Genomic DNA, 21319 nt, shown 5'->3' on the forward strand with positions numbered 1-21319 from the left:
GTTTGCACATGCAAAAACAAACCACACAAATAGCCTTGTATACTCAGCACCTCTAATGAAACATCCCAACGATGCTTGGATGCGTTTTGCCTAAACAGCCACAGCAAATGACATTGTGCTTGCTAAGAACTCCTTGAGGTTTGATTTTCAACGTTTAAGACGGATTTACATTCTTGACAGAACTTCTACGGATTTGGCTTTTTTTTTCTGTTTTCTTTTGTACACAAAGATTGCGTACTTAAGGGCATTTCAAAAAAAGAAGTCAACTTCAACCACAGTGAGATGATCACAACAAGTGAATAAATAGAAATGTTGTTTTATTTTTCCATTTCTGGTTGAGGTCAGTCATTACCAGATGTTCGGCCCAGCTGTGCTCTGTGTCACAAGCCTGGGATTGAATTCATCTGTTCCAGGTCATCACCGAGGGAAACCCTTCATTAACTGTACAGGCAATTTTCAAGTAATAATTCTTAATTCAGGTGGCATGGTGGGAATAATTCTTCCAAAACATGCTTGTTAGGTTCATTGAAGACTCTTAATTGTCTATTGGTTGAATCCGTGTGTGCAGGGCTGGACTGGCCATCTGGCAACAGGGCAGATGCCCGGTGGGCTGCCCTCTTTTGGGGCCGATACAGTGCTATTTAATTATCATTTTCCTCTCTTTTACCCCAAGACACCGGCCCGCAGTTTATAGAGAGCAGCCCATCAATCTATTTACGATCTAAACAGCAAACTGAACCAACATCAGATGAAATGTCAACATCAGTGAAAGAATCATGTTTTGATGCATTTTTTTGTAAGAATCTGTTTTTAGACTAGAACCTTTGATTCTTGCAGTCAATGTCAATTGTACCCAACATTCTCACACCATAGCAAGCAAACAACATGGCTAAAATCATTGTTTATCATACTAACCACAGTCATGGTTTCATGAAATAAGGTGCACACATATCTTTGTCAACACATTCGTAATACAAGTAGGAACAAATCCAAGCAAAAAACCAGCATTTAGAATTGTGACGAACTAAGAGATTTTTTTTGGTGTCATTGTGCTTTTACGATATGATTTGAATGAATGGGCCATTAATTGCAGTCTGTAAAACTGTATCGGCTCTGACTAGCCGCTAGCTAGTGAGGTAGAAGTACACTATGAAATAAAATAGCATTATCTAGTCAATTAAGCTCAACAGAATGTTGCTTTTTACCTCCACTTGATTCTGCTTGTATTATGGGTGTGATGAGCAAGGTTCTGGATGTGGGATGTGTGCATTTCATTTTATAGATAGTATGACAAACAATGAGTTCTCAGTTACAGAAGGGATTGCAAGGTTGCGTGTGAGCCGGTCTAAGTCAAAATGCCAGGGCTGATTTTTTTTTTTTTTTTATGCCAGTGCAGCCCTGTGTGAGTGTGAATGGCTGTTTGTCTGCATGTGCCTCACAATTGGCCGGTGACCAATCTAGGGTGTAACCCGTTACTTGTCCCAAAGTCAGCGGGGAAAGGGCCCAGCTTCCCTTGAAAAGGATGAGCAGAATTATAAGTGTCTAAAGAAGTTAACTGATAACTGATGTGCCGTGTTATAAACCGTAAAACCTTAATGACAAATGATGGCCAGTAAGGGCAGGAAAGTTGGTTGTTTGGCGGCGGGTAGACCTCATGCATTGCATTCGTTCAAATTTTCGTGTGGTACAAAAAATACTTAGACTGTGTGAGTCTGGCTCACTTAACTTACACAAAAAAAGAGAGAAAACGTGGATGCAGTTTGCAGTTGGATGTTGCTAATGAAAACCACATGATTTGATGTGAGTGCCATCATCTAAACAATAGAGGAGAGAGAGAAAGAGAGAGAGAGAGAGAATGAAAGACCAATTCAATCACAGCTGGGCGGCGCCGAAAAAGTCTAATGTTCCATCTTTCACACGTTTTTGCATCCATGCAAATATACCGCAGCAGACATGCTACTTGGTTGTTTTGTCACTGAAGGAAACCAAGATGGACTCTGTGAAGAGTAAAAGTCGTGGATCGTGAAGAAAGAGGCACTGTGACCTTGAGAGGGAAAAAAGCCAAACAACTCAAAGAGAGAGAGGGAAGGAGGGAGGCTGGGGAGGGTGAGGGACAGAGAGGAAGAGAGGGAGTGGACGCCTAAAGAAGGAAGGAGGGCGAAAGGCAGTGAGAAGAAAAGACACAACTTGTGACTTGACAAAAGAGGGCAGGTACCAAAGGCAGGTAAGGAACTTTTATTTGTTTTTTTTACAGTGATGTTTGGGTGTGAAAACAGAGGGTGTGTTGTGTAATGAGACTGTTTGCACGTGGACAGCAAATGCCATATTGTGTTTCCATGGTTACGGTGTGCTTTGCCATACCTGCCACACTGTGGTACTCCAGCAGATCCAAGTTTTCCTCATGTGTTAGTTCCAAACTTTACAAAAAATGACCAAAACTGTTCCAAAGTCCATTTTGCCCAATGCTGATTTATCCACACTCCTGGATCATCACAAAAATGTTACTGGCTCAAAGGGCTTAAAAGCAGGAAATAAATATTTTGCAACAAGGAAAACCTTTCAGGTATGCTTTTATAAAAAAAAAAAAAAAACGTGCACACAAAGTGTACTATTAACTATTGGTTAAAGGAAAAAAAACATTCGGCCTCTTTTAGTCCCTAATTCCAGTCCAATATTTGCATCATTTTAAGGATCATTCCGTATTATTTACTGTGTGATCGACTGATTTAACTGTTCAATTGCCCTGTTCAAAAGTAGACATAATCAAACCCCAAATCACTGCTCTCAATTTAGCTGATTTTGAATATTGTATTTACTGTATTGATTCTATCATGCAAGGTTGTCTCCGCACACCCAGATGGGTTTACAGATGCACATTTTTTTGGACAGCCAATGCAGGCCAGCCACACCCACATGAGAACATATTTGGCAATCACATCCTAAGACTAATGCAGAGAGTGTGTTGGTGAGGAGGGCTTCAAAAGGGGGCACACGCTTGCTTCTACACAATTCCTTTGCCACGAGCCAGGTCGTACATGAAAGACATGAAAACAGCCCAACTATGCCGTTTGGATGACATCATACTGAGCAACATCTAATTATGCATGTGCTTGTGTTGTTTAGTCACAAATGACTCCAGTATGCATTTGACCACTTCAGCTGTGGTTAATGTTTTTAACACAGCAAGATTGCTGTTATGTGGTTTTGATTATTGTTTGATTTTCAGTTTCAGCATGCAGGACCATCTACTTTTTATACCGATGTGTTGAAATTAATTGGCTTGTGTACTTTATTGTTACACGTCACAAAGCCACTTTTTTTCAGATTTAAAACGTCCAAGGGGACTTGTTAGATACTATATTTTCCATCACTTAATGGCTATTTACAACTACTGACGCACAATTAGGTACACCTTCCCAGTCCGATACGAGCCAATAGATGAGCACGTCAAACATTATTTAACCTTTGCAAATGAGAAGCTATATACATCGAAAATGCTACTGCTAATGGTAGCACGGCACGGTTTTGGTTAGCATGTCAGCCTCGCGGTCAAGTGGTTCAGAGTTTGAAACTTGGCTCATCGCTTCTTGTGTAGCGTTTGGCATGCTTTGCCCATGCTTGCATGGGGTTTTGCTGATTACTCCCACATTCCTAAAAATATGTTTAGTTTATTAAAAACTCTAAATCAGGGGTGTCCAAGCTTTTTTCTCCACTGCTCGCAAACAGAAAAATAGAAGGAAGGAAGGGCCAATTTGATTTATTGTTTATGTAATGTTGTTTTTTTTTTTTTTTTTAAAACATCTATGTCAAGCCTTTCTTTTAAAGGTTTAAGGCAAAGAGTTTACGATTTTAAAAATAATTATTATTGTGGGGTGGCCCACTAAAAAGGATTCATACCTCCACTACAGCAGCTGAATCCCCTCTCCACATTCAGAATCAAACGAAGAGCAATCTGCCGTAAGATGACTATATCACTAAGAAAAAAGTACTTAACTTTCAGTTGCACATGATTAAAAAGTGGTAACCTGATGTGATTTTCTACTCTTTTCCTCGAAAATATTCAAATGATATGTTAGTTTACCCCATTTTAACTTGTGTAACCGATGAAAATGTCCAAATTAAGTACATCCAAAAGAAATCAGTGGGCGGGCCACAAATGGTGTAATTTGGATAAACCACTGCTCTAAATTGTCCATAGGTGTGAATGTGAGTGTGAATAGCTATACAACTCATATTATGCAGCACTCATCTAAAGTTTGGAACGAGAAGGCCCATCTATAAACTTTTGACCGGTCTCTGATAGCGTCACTCAAAACTGATCAGTATTATCGTTTTACATTGTGTAGGTGAAGTTACTGCGGTCACTTGCGTGTGTATGTTTTCTTTTTCAGGGTTTGTTTTTACCAAAGTCAAAAAAAAAAAATCAGAGTTACGTTATTTGCCGGAACTGTGCAACATTAGTCATCAAATACAAGTTCAACACAAATAATCCAAACACTTAAATATGACATCGGATCGTGGGTATGAAGACAACACTGCTATGTTTTAGACAATATTCTGTTTTAAGAAGCCATCACACATGACAACAGTCAACGGAAGGAAGCAGGGCGAGTCCCTTTGGTGTCCGATGTGGAACGAGGGTCTGGAAGGCTCTGGATGACTGAGAGGGAAAAGGAAGGGCAGTGCCAGGGATCGCTGGTTTTTTTTGGGGGTTTTTTTCCCAGGCAGAACAAATGCTGTCTGGAAGGTTCCTGCACCATGATTCATGGGAGATGTTTACCTAATGGTCAAAAGACTTTCCTAACTGTACTAACAAAGTGATTAGAATATACTGCTGTTTGGGCTGACAGGTGCCCAGCTGTATTTTCTTCCACTTTGGTATGGTGAAATTCTTCCATGGGGCTACATTAGTGGTTATGCAAGCATGCACATGCTGTAGCCACATGCAGCGGTATGTAAGCTTATTAGTGAAAGTCCATGTGCAAAGACTCTGGAACTTCCAGACCTGCAGTCTTCCCTTCTTCAAGTCTCCCTCAGGAGCAGCGCTGACAAAAGAGTCTTTATCCCTTCTCAAGCTCTTTCAACACAGCATTCAGCAACTCTTAATTTCCTGCCTTACAAATGGATTTTTGCTTACTCACCAGCACCAAAAACGAAGCAATCGTTTGTATAAAAACAAGTACAACAAAGGTGAAGAGTGCTGTGTCTTATGACAAGCAGACATTCTGGAAATGTATGCATCAATATTCTATGAAGGTAGGCTTTATTGATAGGCCTCAACATTAACTATGGACACTCAAGATCCAGAACATCTTCTGGTTCCAAAGCTTCAAAACACAGCTACCAGTAAATCAAACAGTATGTAAGTAGTACAAATACAAACACGATATGATCAAATCATCCAGCATAACTGTCTGAAAATAATATTGCTGTCAAAACTGACACTGTAGCTAAATGATTACCACACACATAGTGTAATTTTGATGATTAATTTCATCTACTTGTGTGTGGATTCTCATCAAAATTGGCAGAACACCAACCCATGATTAAAAAACAAACCCACAAACCAGAAAAAAACAAAAAACATGTAAGTAAGATAACATCCTTGGGGGATGTGCAAGAAGAAAAACAAACATGAAACCTTTGTTATTGTTTATTTAGGAGCATGAAGGCCCCCGCAGGACTCTTCTCTGCCTTGGTGCTGCTCCTTCTGATAGGAACGGTACTCGCCCAGAGGCCTCGGCCAAGGAAGCCCACCAGGCGCCCGACCACGCCCAGGCAGCCCTCCGTCCCCCAGCCCGAACCTCAGGAGCCAACGGACATCCCCCCGCTTATTCTGGGCCCGCCTTCCCCCTACCCCGACTGCCCCAGGGAGTGTCTGTGCTCTCCAAGCTATCCCAACTCTCTCAACTGCGAGAACCGGAACATCCGCGTGATCCCTGTCATCCCGTTCAGAACCCACTATCTGTACCTTCAAAACAACTACATCTCGGAGGTGACGGCCGAACCGTTCGTAAATGCCACGGACATCCGTTGGATCAACCTGGCAAACAATCGCATCCAGCGAATAGACAAACAGGTAGGACAGCTTCCTCGCTTGGTGCAGTGATGATGATGTATTGTTGCGAAATTCCTGCAACGGCGACGCTGCTCTATTTATATCCTTTGCGTAGGCGTTCCAGAATATACCTGCGCTTTTGTACCTCTATGTTCAACGCAACCAGCTGAAGGAGGTGCCCTCGGGCCTCCCGGCAAGTCTGGAACAGCTCCGTCTCAGTAAGAATCGTATTTCCAAAATACCTGCGGGCGCCCTGAGTAAGATGGGGAACCTGACCCTACTTGACCTGTACCACAACCAGGTGAAATCCCCTATTTCGATGCACTTGTGTGTGTGTGTGTGTGTGTGTGTGTTCTCTGCACCTTGTGTCAATATGGCGGTGACGTCTTCCCTCCCAGCTGAGCGACAGTGACCTGGGCAGGAGCACTTTCAAGGATTTGTCCAGCCTGATGCAGCTCAATTTGGCCCACAACGTGCTAAAAAAGATGCCCGCTGGCGTCCCGAACTGCCTCATACAGCTTTTCCTCGACAAAAACCGCATCGACGATATTCCAAAGCAAGTATACCGAGCCCAAGTGGCTACACAGCGAATAAAATCACATATAAACGCACTGGACTCAACAATAGTTAAGATTCAGTCGTGTTTTTTTGTGTAAAATAAAAAGGTGAGGTAACCTTTACATTCTTACTATCTGTTTTTATTCATTCCAATTCAGAACTTAAAAGTAATTTGAGGTTTTGAGTGTAAACTAAGACATAGATTAAAAAATAAATAAATGTGATTCCATTTCCTGGTCATGTTGCATGGTCACTTGTTGCTAGGCAGACTTCACCGGGCTCAGAACTTGGCACATAGGATGAGTCAAATCCCACGGGGATGTGTCAGTGATTAAGGCAGAGACATATTGTAGAAGTTTATTTTTACTAGTGCTGTCAAGCGATTAAATTTTGTCAACTAATTAATCGCAAAATTTTCCAGAATTGATCACGATTAATCATATCTTTCCAATTAAATTTTTTTTATGAAGCTCAGAAATTATATTTACTTGAGGATAATCTTGGAATTAATGTGGAAATAAAATAAAAGTATATTTTGGTTCAAAGACTGTTCTAATAGCTCTCTTTGATCCTTGAATAAGATTCTTTTCCTGTAAAATAGAACTGTTGAACGATACACCAAAGACATACAACTAATGGTACTTGAATTTGACTTTGCAAAGTGCGCAAATTATTTTAGATTTCTCCAATGATCCATCACGCAACTTTTTAAAGTAAAACTATGTAAAAGTCTGTCTTTGCGACTAACTCTCCTCTAGGTTTGCCTGCAAAGTTAGCAGAGGTCAGCTGTCACAGGAAGTAAATAAAACTGAGTTAACTGAGTTTTTTTTTTTTTTTTTTTTAATGCGTTGTGAAATTTAAATTAATCTCCATAGTTAATGCTTTAACTTTGACAGCCCTAATTTTTACATATCACGCTTAGAATTCTTTAATCAGAATCAATATCAGGTGTTTAAAGCACCCGATGAATTTTTTTTTAGTTGGAGCCACTCTAGCACTAAATCATAAAAAAAAGGCTGCTAAGTGTTTTGGAAGACAACATGTTGAGAAAGGTTATTCTCCTATTCAGAGACTACTTCCAAGGCTTCTCTCACCTTGCTTTTGTGAGGCTCAACTACAACCATCTAAGTGACAAAAGCGTCCCCAGGGCCGTGTTCAACATCTCCACCTTGCTGGACCTGCAGCTCGCTCACAACCAGCTGGCCACCATTCCTCTCTTCAGCACTCACCTGGAGCATCTGCACCTCAATCACAACACCATCGAGAGTAAGTCGAAGGCGGCTCGCCGGAATGTGTTGTCCATGCGTAAGCTTCGTTATTTTTGTTTCATAATTCTTCCACTACTGACATTGGCTGGCAACCAGTTCAGGATGCACCCCGCCTCTTGCCCAACATCAGCTGGGAAAGTCTAAAGCACCCCCGCAACCCTAGTGAGGAAAAGCACCACAGAAAAGGGACGGATACAATTTTACTATTATGCTCTCCATCATGTCAGACAAGACTTGTGTAATCAGCAAAGTGCGGTACGAAACACTTGCTTTGGATTAATGATGGACGTCTTGAATTCAGTATCATTTTAAAACACAAGCAACATCCAATAGCGGAAATATTCCCATACAAACAAAACACAGCTCTAAAAATAATTCAGCTCAATTACTGAACAATTTTTACCTTATTACTTTATAATTGTTACTTTTTCAAAAGGCTGTGAAGAAAAATGATAGCTATAAAACATCACGGGCATGCCGGAGCCTATACCGGCACTCTTTGGGCAGTGGGCGGGGTACACCCTGAACTGGTGGCCAGCCAATCGCAGGGCACACATAGACAAACAAACCTACAACAAGAAGCAACATAGGCAGTCGTTATCGACATAAATGAAATGGTCATTGTAGCATCACAGAGGACATCCTCTAAAACCGTAATGACCTGCAGCTAGGTTCAATAATCCTCACTTGTATACCCACAAGTATATACAGTAGTAACGTGATTACGAGGGACCGGATTTAAGAGTCTTTCAAGATACGAGCCATCTTTTGGCCGATTATTTTTGCTTTGACTTGGGAGCAAAAATTTGAGAAAAGTGTGCTAGATGCTGTCAGCGAATTCAACTCAACTCTCTTTCCAACAAGCGGCAGTTTGGCAGATAATGAACAATTCTTCCAAAAAGAGACCAAGTGCTTATTCCAAGCTGTTTGTTGCCATACTCAATTGAAGTTTACTGTCAAACTAAAAACAAAGAGAATTACATGTGCATTGGAAACAACCACTTAACTTTGCCTTGGGAAAGTCCGCTCGCTTAATGCTAACAATACAAAATGGCATTGGCAGACCAACGAATAGCATCAATGTCACAGTCGTACAACTCTTTAAGCAAAGGATATTTGAACACAAACGATTAAGCGACACAAGCTTGTTAGAAGGCGGCACGGTGGTCAACTGGTTAGCACGTCCGCCTCACAGTTCAGAGGTCGTGGGTTCGATCCCGGCTCCGGCCTCCCTGTGTGGAGTTTGCATGTTCTCCCCGTGCCTGCGTGGGTTTCCTCCGGGTACTCCGGTTTCCTCCCGCATTCCAAAAATATGCTTTGTAGGTTAATTGGACACTCTAAATTGCCCCTAGGTGTGATTGTGAGTGCGAATGTCTGTCTCTGTGTGCCCTGCGATTGGCTGGCAACCAATTCAGGGTGTCCCCCGCCTACTGCCCAAAGACAGCTGGGATAGGCTCCAGCACGCCCCGCGACCCTTGTGAGGAGAAGCGGTACAGATAACTTTATTTGTGGTTAATCAGTTACTTTAAATGGGCTACCATTTAACATGAGTTTGTAAGTGATTGCTTCATTCTGAACAGTCACATCCGCGGTTATAAGAGGCTGTGCACACTTGTGTAACCACATTGTCTCAATTGTTTAATTTTTACGCTTCTCTCGAAAATATGAAACAAAAATAAGTTGAGTTGTACAGGTTACAGGGTCGCATTAAGGTGGAAAAAAGTTGTTCATATTTTTATCTTTATCTCTTTTGTCATCCATCCATTATCTGAACTGCCTATCCACATGAGGGTCACGGGAGTTGGCGCAACCGCAGCATCTCTTTTTTTATATTGTAAAAACCTAGCATTTGAACAGGGGGTGTGTAGACTTTTTATATCCACTACGGCGTAACCGTTAGCTTGAGTGTTATGGATGTGTTCTGAAGTTGCAGCTTTGCCAAGCTTTTACTGTATTTGTTGGTGCAACTCGACAAATGCTCCCTAGTAACCAGCCCCGATCGATGTAAAAATAGACGAAGCTAACCGTTAGCTTTAGTGATATTTTGGAGTCAGCAGCTTCTTCTTCGTCTATTTCCCGCACACCGGTGTACACAGCGACACCATTGGCGTCTGGAAGGACCGTGCGTGTCAGCGTAATCAGAATGAGGCGGTGAGACTGAAAAGTATCGATACCAAAGCAGTTGAATATCTTGAATCGATACTGCATTTAATATCGATTCATATTGAGGTATCGATTTTTTTGACAACCCTAATACAGACAGTTAAACCACCACTGGTACAAACATAAACTTGAATTCAATTTTGATGTGTTTGTTTTAGTTTGCTTCATTATAGGATCTTTCTTTTCCCCCAATGCCCCTAAGTATACTTTGCTATTTCTATTTTTAGATGAATAACTTTGCCCAATTTCAACCTGTGATAAATATCATTGTATAATATTTGGACTACCAGTAATTACATAGTATGATAGTTAAAATATGTTATTATGCTTTCATTTGAACTTTCATAGACCACACTGTTTAGACTTCATCTGTATAAACTAAAGCTGAGGTCAGCAGTCGGCCACAGTTACCAAAGACGTTGCTATAATGAACATTTAGTAATGTCAACAAATCACCTGTGCCACACCTAATTTCCTTTTGTTTGATAGCCTCCACGCACGTGCAATTTGAAATTACTTAAGATTGGAATTCTACAATGATGTAACCGTAGACGGGCTTGTTTGAGAATCCATTATACGCTTCCTACCGACAGATATCAATGGCACCCTGATCTGCCCACGCAGCCTGCAGGCCGACATGAGTGACCCCAGCCAGATTCCCAGACTAAGGTGAGTCGAGTGGCGCAGGCGGCCAAAACAGGAAGTGAAGAAGAATACATCTACAATATCGTCTCTGGTTTCAAAACGTCATTGATCGGCATGTTAAGTCACGTTGGTGTTGCTTCAGGTACCTGCGCTTGGATGGAAATCAACTCAGCCCGCCCATACCGCTGGATGTCATCATGTGCTTCAGACACCTTCACTCCATTGTTATTTAGGGAAACTGCCTTGGAGCAAGGAAGCGTGCGCTAACACTCACACACGCCATTACCCTCACCCGCTCCTCACGTGCACTTTGGGAACTGTCTCTAGGCTATACTGCAACAAATTTCCAGGGGTTTCGAAATTTCATTGATTTCACAGGTAGCACAATTATGTCTGCTTGAGGAGTTTCTAAATAATATAATGATCCACTTTACTGTTGATAGAAATGTATTAGTACATATTGTATGGTGTTGTAAACAAACATTTCAGAAGACAAACGCTTGAGAAGCCTGAAAATACAGGTGCATTGACGGACACGCTTCACATATGTAGTTAGTATGTTCATAAGTAGACTGGGGAGGGAAAAAAAAAAAAGAAAACGTTAACTACTGTGTAGTTGGAAGTGTCCCAAAATGTGCATGCATTTTTCACGTGATTCCGAGCAAAATCTCATTGTATTCCTTCTTCCCTGTATAAAGCTTTGTAAAAATAATAATTAAGTGAATAAACATTGTCTTGGACCTTTTTTTCTTCTGTTTTTTATTTAAATGGATTTGAATAATTTAGCTTTCACGAGTGAAGTGTGTGAATAAAAAGTACATGCATTTAAGCACTTTTATGTTAACTCTCTTACATTATTGAGGATAAAACAGGGGTTCATAAAACCTTTGTGTACAATTTTAGTTTTTGTTATAACAGCAAGACATTGCGAGTCCAATTTACACAAGGACAAGCTTTCTCCCGTCGTCTATGCAGCAGCGAAAGTGAGTGTTTGCAGGTAAAACAGGTATGACAGGGCAGAAAGTGCAGCGTAGGAAATGATGACATCACTTGCGGCACAACAAAAGCAGACACAATTACGGCTAACGGCTAACAGCAATAACAGAATGTTTTTGTTACACAATTGTAAACTTTCTGGCGCAATGATTTTCAGTTAGTTCCAGAAGCATTTGGACAATGACGGAGTTAATATATTTAGGATTTTTGCCATTATGTACCACCACAATGGATCTTTTATTCTATTTATATTATATATCTATAATTCATTTAAAAGCGGACAAATAAACATAAATAACAGAAACATAAAAAGATATTCTTTCAATTTTGGTTGAAGTGATTATGACGAACAGCCGAAGCAGAAACCTGGGCAGATTATATGAAATGTTGGACATTCAAGTATTTCTCTCTTTCTTTCTTTCTTCTTTCTTCTTCTTCTTTTTTTTTTGTAGACTTATTATAAAGGTAAAACCTTTCCTTTTTGTATTTCCTTACCAGCGGATGGATGTGTCACTGTGGTTAAACTTTCCACCAAAGTAGCTATTGTCCAAAATTACCTCCATTTGTTTATCTTAGTCAAAAAGACTATATAAACATCATGTTATTGCAAGAGACTTGAAACCAACAACAATCATCTAATTATGAATGAAGGGTGGTGATACTTAATTGCACTGCAAATTCATTCAAGCCTGTGCCATGTTCTATTCTTAGACTGAAGCAATTGCACTTGGCTGTAGACACCACAGAAGCTAGTAACTAAATGATATTATTATGTAATTGGATACATTAAATGCCCGAAGCACCCAAACAAAAAGACCTCCCTTTTGCATGAGCACATTTGTCACAAATATGAGCCAATATGACAATATGACACCATCTTAATTGAAATCAACTAACATGTGTCAAGGGTGTCATAGAGAAGGGAAGCCAAATGAAAGCAAGAGAAAGAAAACGGCAAGGTAACGGCCTAGCTCAAGTCACCTATCTAATCATATGCGCCAAATAGGCCAGATCTAACACGTCTCTGAAAAAGAAGTTGCTCGGATGACTGATTATCGTCGCTGTCCTGTGAAAAACACTAATGTCAATTTTTGGTTTTTGGCAGTTTTCTTATTTTTATTAACATTAACTTGAAAATTTAACATTTTTCCCAAATTTGGACATAAGTGTTTTACTTGAATATATACGTTAAGAAGAAAGGGCACTTTTATTCAATTGCGTTGAGCCGCATCCCGTTCGCTACTTTCATTTTTATCGATTTATTAAATACTCTGGCACCCCAGTAATGTAGATGTTTCTATTGTTGTTTACGTGAGTTAAATGTGCATATGCTAACAGTTTTATGGTCATATGTATGGAACCAAACTGCCAAATGGGCGTCTTTCGGAGCACAAGTGGGCTCCTGCACAGACCCGTATATACACAAACATGCACACACATACTCACGTGCACACGCAGTCATGTTGGACAATGGCGGAATTTGCACACAAATATTTTATTTGTATTTATGGAAAGAAAATAATAAACGTCTGAGTAGTCTTTTCACTGAATCCTACTTATTTACTCTTAGTCAAGTATTTATTTGGTGGACTACTTTTACTTTGCAACTTTACTGCATGTTTGCAAAATGTAATGCTGTGTGGAGTCAAATCCAAACAAACAACAACACGTGATTGCAAATACTGACCCGTTCAGACTCGTTTGTGCTAGAAGGGGATGTGTGCATCCAAAAGGAGCAGGGAGAAAAAGCAATCCACGTGCACAGCACAGAAGACCTTGAAGATGTAAATTGGAAGAAATGACATGACTTTTGTGTATTGAAGCAAAGTGTGTTCAAACAAAGATAGTTCATTTAATAGCTTTTATTGTGTCTGTATTTGCCTTAGTTTAAGGTTTTCAAAAATTTTGCTAGTAAGCGATGTTGTTGGGCAATATTTGTATTTGTAAATTCATGTGTGTCATCTTCCAAACCGCTTATCCTATACAGGGTCGCGGGGAGGTGCTGGAGCCTATCCCAGCCGTCAACGGGCGAAGGCAGACTACACCCCGAACTGGTCGCCAGCCAGTCGCAGGGCACACACAGACACCGTCACTGAGCGGGAATCGATCCCACGCTGCCCACACACAACTCAGGCGTGTGTACCACTACACTATCAGTGACTCCAATTTGTAAATTCATATTTTATCATTTTTCCATTTTGACATTTGTGAGTTAAAGAATAAATCACTCAGAAGTTACACACTACTTTTTTATACTTCCTCTTATTCAAGAAATTATTTGGAGGACTACTTTTTACTTACTTGAGTCAAATTATTCGAAAGGGAAACGGCTCTCTTACTTGGGAACATTTCTGATACTCTACCCACCTCTGTTAAACCGTCTTAACTATTTACAATGCCAAAGGCAAAGCACTAGTACTAGAAGCATTCAGTTGTCAATCTTTACAAAGACACGTTTCACTTTAAGATAACTGATCTCAGCATGACATTTCCACACAGGAAGGCAAGAGCTGACATTCGAACCCTCCGAACTGTGAGGCACAGGTGCCATCGTGCTGTTACAGGTAATCACAATGTTTGACGAGCAACACCTAGATGAACAAGAGGATTACTTTGTGCTCATTTAGAAATGAAACATATGTTTGTTTCAAGTTCCGTTACTCTAAGTTCAATTGATTGTCTCAGTTCTTGAATATGTGTACATTATTGGTTCCTTCATTGAACGTCCCAAATTACTTTCATTTTAAACCATATTTTTCTGCCATTTTATTGTAAACTTTAGCCTGCTACAATGTGCAGTATTTGGACAAGCGCTTTTTATGATTTAGGTCAGTGCCTACCAAAACATTAATGCTGAAATAAAATATTCAACAAATACAATTTGCATTAGGTCAAAATGTTTCACAAAAATATGGCAATTAGCATTTTGAAATTCTTTTCGGGGTTGATTGTATCTCAATTTTCAGGGGACAAAAAAGACACAATTGTAAATGTAAGTAATACTAAAATACTAAAAACAGTTTCCATTTTATTTCAATGTTTTTGGGACCTGCCATGTCAAAAAACGCCTACTTGGAATATCCAGTGTCTGCAGATTCTTTCCACCAGTGTAGTCGCCCTCTGCTGGCCAGGAGAAATAATGCAGCTTTTCAACTCTGGCTTAACGTTTCCAAATACAATGCTTCAGCCACCTCTCTTCTACAAGGACATGAATTACAATAAATAGTTGTCATTGTTCATCCGTTGTGTAATGACATTGTGTGGTGTGAAAGAAATATTCCAGAAATTAGGACGTAAACTTAAGCGCCATTGCAGGAGCTTTCTAGGTTACAGTGTGTCATGATGTGAACGATTTGTTGTGGTTTGCTGAATTGATTAGATTAGATGCAAAGAACGAATAAACAACGATGAAGCTGATAGAGGGCCGCCACTATTAGTGTTCTAACTTGCATTTGCGTCATGGATCTTTTGTTTAATTCAAACATGACAAAAGTGCTTTGGGCCGTTTTACTTACAGTCTTACCTGTCAACATTTGATTTATTTTTGGATAGCTGTTTCATCCCAAACACCCCCCCAAAATGAATAATTTTGTTTTACTCATAAATAAAAATAAAAAAAAAATCATAACAATCCAGCACTACCTGAACAAAAGAGGAGGAACAAAAAATAGTGACAGGTGAAAACATGGTGTAGTGCATACCCCGATCCATTCATCCATTTTCCTACAGCGCTTATCCTATCAGGGGCATGGAAATCTTGCGTCTAGCCCTGATAACTTTGGGGGGGGAGATGGAGTACACCCTTGCCTTGTGTAGCTCAGCAGGCAACCATGACAAAGCACAACGTCTGACTCCTTCCTGCATGAGTAAATTTTTTGAAAAATTCATCCCGTGGAATTATCAGTTCAGCAAGTCGACTGGGTGTTTCCAATCCGAACTTGTCTGACTACAGTAAAGTCCCAAGACTGCTTATGCTTAATTGACACTTAATTGACAACGGATATCTATAGTATTTAACAATAACGAGGAGGCTAAATTGTGGCTAATTTGAGGTACACCAGGTATAAGAAATAATTGCATTACGAAAAAAAAAAAAGTCGTGGCTTGAATCCAGACAAGACAGTTCTCTAATGCTGCCGAACCAGAACCAGGGCGATTAGCACAGAAGAATGATGTCACTGTATGAATGAGTCATTAAATAATGGTGTAGGATATTGTAATATCAGCCTGAGGGAGGAGGAAAACTTCACAATTCATTTAGCTTTTTTGAATGAGGTACCTGTTACGACACTTCCTCCTACTCCGATTTTTGGAATGTGTGAAACTACTATTGTTGCTAAAATCCCCCTTGCTGCACTATAAGAGGAGACAGAATGGAGGCACACAGACACAGCCAGCCTTGGATTCTTCTCCAGAATACAGGTGAACGCACAGGTGAGTGCTGCTGATGCCTGCTGAGCATCACTAACATCAGAACGATGAATGGCGAGCCTTCTGTGTTGGGACACCCGAATGAGATTGGGAGAGTAAATACTATCGTTCCAAAAAATATGCATGACCCTAAAGTACTCGGCGCTAACCATAAATGACTAACTTGGAAGAACGAATCGCAATTTTTGCGCTTAAACGTGTTTTGTTAAGCGTCCGCTGTGTCTCCTCTCCAGATGACCACAACGATGACAGGCTTGCTCTGCTTCTCGCTCTGCCTCCTGCTCGGCCTCGTGGCTAAACCTGCGCTCACCTTGACGCTGGTCAACAGATGCAGCTTCAGCATCCACATGCCGGAGCTACGCAGATATTACTCCGAAATACGCTCCAAAGCCGTGAGTCTGTCACCTGTACTCCCTGCAATAGCCGGCGTGGTGGGTGTGAATATTAAATCTCATTTTGTTTGGGTTTTATATCAGATTGTAGAAGACACTGAGATTGGAGTGAGGATTCTGAACAGGGCAGCAATGAGAGAGGTTCAGGTGAGTCTCTTTCCAGGTTTGACTGTTGCTCAAAAGTGAAAGTTCCGAGAGCGATTCACGACGTGTGAGCATGTGGTGATGTAGCCTTTTGGACCTTCTTAGGATGATCAGACATGCTGCTTCCTGCACCTGCTCCTACGCTTCTATGTGGAGAGAGTGTTCCGCAACTTTGCCTCCGATCAGCCACAGGAGCAACGGAGCTGCAGCGCCCTGGCCAACGCTTTTGTCACCATGAGGCGGAACGTCAATAAATGCGTAAGCGTGCTCAACGCCAAACATGTATGGAAAGCATTTCATATCCTACCTGTGCTTTGAATTGACCATGTATGAGTATTGTACACTCTAAAACCAGTTGGGTTAAAAATAACACAATTTGGGGTCAAAAATGGACCAATTCACAAATTGGGTCAATTTGACCCACCTTCTTGAATTGTTTTGTACAAAACAGCCCAATTTTTGGGTGTTGTTTTCTGCAAAATAACCCAGGAAATTGGGTCAGATTGACCCACGTAGTGGATCGGTCCATTTTTTAACCCAATTGTTTTTAGAGTGAGTCATCACTCAACTGTGCACTAGTTAACACCTGTACGCTAATGCTACTACAAATGGAATGTTAGGTATTAGCTAGTGGAATTTATAATGTCACTACTAGTACTAGAAACACGTAGTTGTCAACAGCGAAGACAGCAACGCTTCACTCTAGAAAAACAGTCGGGTTAAGAATAACACAATTTTGGGTCAAAAATGGACCGATCCACAACTTGGGTCAATTTGACCCCTTTTCTTGCATTCTTTTGTACAAAACAGCCAATTTTGGGGGGGGGTTGTGTTGTACAAAACTACCCATTTTTTTGGTGTTGTTTTCGGCAAAAACAACCAAGAAAGTTGGGTCAAATTGCCCCAAGTTGTGGATTGGTCAATTTTTGACCCAAAATCGTGTCATTTTTTACCCAACTGTTTTTAGGGTGTACTAAGTAAGGCGTTATCCAAAATGTGCACGTTTTCCAGGCCCAATCAATCTGATATGTTACTTTTCCCAGTCAAGTAATCAGACTACAGTGACTCTTCGAATATCACAAAACATTACTCTGTAGATTATGTTTACTTCTACTTGAAGGTGACATGAATACAGAGTAGCACCTTTGATCATCAAAGTTGTTGCTGTTAACTATTAATGTTGAAATGGCAAAACTCAACATTTGTGATGGAAATTGTTTATAAATATAACGATTAAATTTGGGGAACTCCTGCAGTCACACAATGTTGCGGGACTCTCTCTTTATGATTGAATGCAAACTGCTCCGCGATCCATGTTTTATTTTTTGGACGCAGCGTTATTGAGGCTAAAAAACACTCTGTCGACAGCACAGAGTGTGCAACTAAACTTAATATTTTTATTTTTAGCCGACACAAAATGGTGACTGTATTTCCATCTTGAGAATCCTTCCATTGCTGTTTATGTAGTACGGTACGGAGACGAGAGGCATCAAGGCGCTGAAAATGTGACACGATTCATTTACGATGTCATTCCCTCAGATGGCAATGTGAAGTCTCAGACAATGCCTCACTAGGTTGAAGCTATAAAGACAGTTATTTGTTGAGTACCTTTAAGTAGTACTATAATAATCAGGAGCCCTCTTGCTTTTTATTATTCATTCACGATTAGTTTTGTTGATTGCACAATACGAGTATGTGAGAGAGACCGTGACTGAGAAGTATGCGCTGTCTTTTTAAGTCTTTCTCACTGCTGCATTTTGGAGGCTGTTAAACACATCAAGTAAAAAAATATTTCAATGTATTAATTTTTTTGTTAATGGAAGTCTAGAAAGTCTACTATATTAAAAGAAGTAGCCTATTAATGTTAAATGAAATCCAAAAAAGAATGGTTATCTTTTTTAGGAATAATTATTATGGCAAGTCAAATAGGTTGTCTTCATTTTATTTTTAATAAAAGCAACCTTTATTTGTACTTGTCACGGTTAAAGACGCACTTCCAATTAAGTGGCAAAACAGGGTTGTCGGTATCTGCTGAATGTAACTATTAAAGTAACTTGTAATCCAATTTTGTCACTTTTGAAATCAAGTAATCAGTAAAGTAACTAGGTTACTTCTGAAAGCAAGTAATCAGTAAAGTAACTAAGTTGCTTTTTCAAGGTAACTGTGGCAACGCTGGTTGTCAACTACTGCATATTTTTGCCTCACAACTAACAAGTAATTGCTCCCTAGTCAGTCTACTGGTGCACCAAAAGAAAATCATATTAAATCAGCGCACAAGTAGGACATGGAATGAATGCTCAAACGGCTTGTCCAATTAGCATATCGCGAGGAATTAACACTCTCATCTTCTCCCCTCAGCACTGTCTCTGCAACGAGGGCACACACAAAGCAGTCGACTCTTTACAAACGCAGTTTGACAAGGTAAATGACCTTACGTTTGGTTAGCAATTACTGTACACATCACTCAACTTGAATACCAAGTCAGTCTTGAGGGAGATGTTTGTTTAGTTCGATTCTGAATATGTGTGCCTCATCCCAATATATTCGTATTGCAATCGGTCTTCACATACTTGTCTGAATGCCATTGTTGCCCTTCCTTTAATGTCCTCTCCCCCTGCCTTTGTTGTTACCCAACCCAGCTGTCCGTAGACAAAGCGGCGATGAAGGCCGTAGCAGAGTTGGATACACTACTGGACTGGCTGGATGAAGTGCACCAGGCACGAGCCATGGAATGACAGCAAAGACTAAGTGAACTGTGACATTTGACATTTCTGTACTTCATTTAATACTTGAATTAACTTAATGTTTTTATTTTTATACACGTTATTTAATATGTCGATCATTTCAATTCATTGAATGAATGTTTAACTCCAGCAAAGAGGATGTGTTTTTAGGCCAGTATGTTTGTTTAAATTATGAAATGCAACAGATTATCCAGTGCCCAAATGTTGCGGATACTTTCATTTTTACCACTTGAGGAAAAAATAATAATAATAAAAATCGGACTAAATGTGTTTTTGTACATTTCCATTAATATCACAATGGGTAGTGATGATGACATTTTTACAAGGGGGGTGGAATTTTATTTTTATGTACATGTTAATTGTTCTATTGTTTACGTTCTCACAAGCTTTCAATGTGAGTGAATAAAGTATTTTCATAGCTACTCCGACAGGCTTTTTCATGACACGCCAATGTAATGATGATAGCAGTGCTTTAGAGGAACAACAAAACTTCATACAAGACGACAAGATCTATCGCTGCATATCTGCTACCTTAATGACAAGAAGTACTCATAGCTCACAATTACCTTGATGGGATGTCCAATTCTGAGAAAATGTAATCGACAATGTACCTCTCAAGTGAAACCGAAGCATGACTGAGCTGAAGTGCTTCACACGGTGCAACCACAACCACTGAACTCATCACATCACATCACGCGGTGTAATGCAAACATGCGTTCCCACGCACAGAGAAAACACAAAGTACTGTGGTAAAATGACTAAAACCATCAAAAATGCATACTTGTCCGCCCCCCCATCCCCACACACGTGCTTCAACTCTGTCCACACAGCAGAGGGTGCTATAAAACAATTCTCTAAGTACATAGTATTGACCAATCAGAAGAAAATGTGTGTGTGTGTGTATATATATATATATATATATAGATATATATATATATATATCTATATATATATATATATATATATATAGATATATATATATATATATATATATATATATATATATATATATATAGAGATATAGATATATATATATATATATATATATATATATATATATATATATATATATATATATATATATATAGATATATATATATAATTGTTAAACTATGGACAAAACATGTTTACAGGCTGATAGGCAGTATACTGTTCATTTAATTTAGTTATTTTTGTTAATATTGTATATCTATACAAAGTATTTAATGTTTAGTCCAAAATGTAATTTCCACACATTTTTGTTGAATGTCTTCTTTTTTTTTAAGTTTGCTTTTATGAATGAGAGTGGATTTGCTTTCCCCCATCGTTCGCTGGGCTCTATTTTTGTAGCACTTGTGTCCTGTTTTCCGTACAGGCGCAAACCTCGCTGCGCCAGTTTGGGAATTTGGCAGACCCCTCTTTGCTGGGCGTTCCAGTGCAGCAAAGGTGTGTCCTTTAACATACGCCCAGCGCATGTGACAAATTGGTGGTTGAGAGCTGGTATAAACTTACTGCTCCTCGGATCACGTTCCACAAGTGGAGATCTTCTTGCAGTCCCTTATAAACAGATAAGAATAAGAATGCCTTTATTGATCCCACAGTGGGGAAATTTTCAGAACATACTTTGCGCTTGCCCATCTCCTGCATGGACTCTAGCGAGTTTGTTTATGCTCCCGCCATGTAGATCGTGCGCCTCTACTTCACTGAATTTAAAGGAAATGAGAGAAGCTGCTTTCATTAGCCGGTAAGCAAGCGATTATGTTTACTCCCACAAAGGCGCAAACTCCCGTTTCTACAAAAATACCCAAATACCCAAAATACTCCCAAAAAAGACAACTCCACCCATGTGCATAGTTACACCAATCTCTTTGCGCTAGACTTGTGCATGTATATGCAAAACAGACTTTTGAGGAATTTTTCAGCAGTTTCCTGACTCACGTG

At 39.9% G+C, this 21319-nt stretch overlaps 3 protein-coding genes across 7 annotated transcripts in view; 2 read left to right on the forward strand and 1 right to left on the reverse strand.

Moving 5' to 3' along the window:
* The window catches only part of fmoda (fibromodulin a), a 49130-nt gene that overhangs the window by 21137 nt on the left and 6674 nt on the right, over window positions 1–21319 (reverse strand). The gene's annotated exons all lie outside the window — the stretch shown is intronic.
* Window positions 2101–11437, forward strand: prelp (proline/arginine-rich end leucine-rich repeat protein). The gene is made up of 7 exons (XM_086040287.1): window positions 2101–2224; window positions 5662–6079; window positions 6174–6359; window positions 6457–6614; window positions 7686–7882; window positions 10641–10716; window positions 10835–11437. Exons 2-7 carry the CDS (start codon window positions 5666–5668, stop codon window positions 10923–10925), a joined length of 1122 nt encoding a protein of 373 aa, XP_085896413.1. The 5' UTR covers window positions 2101–2224; window positions 5662–5665; the 3' UTR covers window positions 10926–11437.
* il20 (interleukin 20) lies at window positions 16353–19390 on the forward strand. Its single transcript, XM_086041078.1, has 5 exons — window positions 16353–16511; window positions 16596–16658; window positions 16761–16913; window positions 19014–19076; window positions 19295–19390. The coding sequence occupies exons 1-5, from the start codon at window positions 16353–16355 to the stop codon at window positions 19388–19390; spliced, it is 534 nt and encodes a 177-aa protein (XP_085897204.1).

The sequence above is a fragment of the Filicampus tigris genome, chromosome 9 (genome assembly GCF_054856515.1).
Source record: "Filicampus tigris isolate MCC_2025a chromosome 9, RoL_Ftig_1.0, whole genome shotgun sequence".
Classification (NCBI taxonomy): Eukaryota; Metazoa; Chordata; class Actinopteri; order Syngnathiformes; family Syngnathidae; genus Filicampus; species Filicampus tigris.

Excerpts from the sequence above, each read along its gene's own strand:
- prelp (XM_086040287.1), top strand. The coding sequence starts at position 5,666 with ATGAAGGCCCCCGCAGGACTCTTCTCTGCCTTGGTGCTGCTCCTTCTG. Across the intron at positions 6,360-6,456 it reads TTGACCTGTACCACAACCAG|CTGAGCGACAGTGACCTGGG; the intron begins GTGAAATCCCCT and ends CTTCCCTCCCAG. Across the intron at positions 6,615-7,685 it reads CGCATCGACGATATTCCAAA|AGACTACTTCCAAGGCTTCT; the intron begins GCAAGTATACCG and ends TCTCCTATTCAG.
- il20 (XM_086041078.1), top strand. The coding sequence starts at position 16,353 with ATGACCACAACGATGACAGGCTTGCTCTGCTTCTCGCTCTGCCTCCTG. Across the intron at positions 16,512-16,595 it reads CCGAAATACGCTCCAAAGCC|ATTGTAGAAGACACTGAGAT; the intron begins GTGAGTCTGTCA and ends GTTTTATATCAG. Across the intron at positions 16,914-19,013 it reads GGCGGAACGTCAATAAATGC|CACTGTCTCTGCAACGAGGG; the intron begins GTAAGCGTGCTC and ends TTCTCCCCTCAG.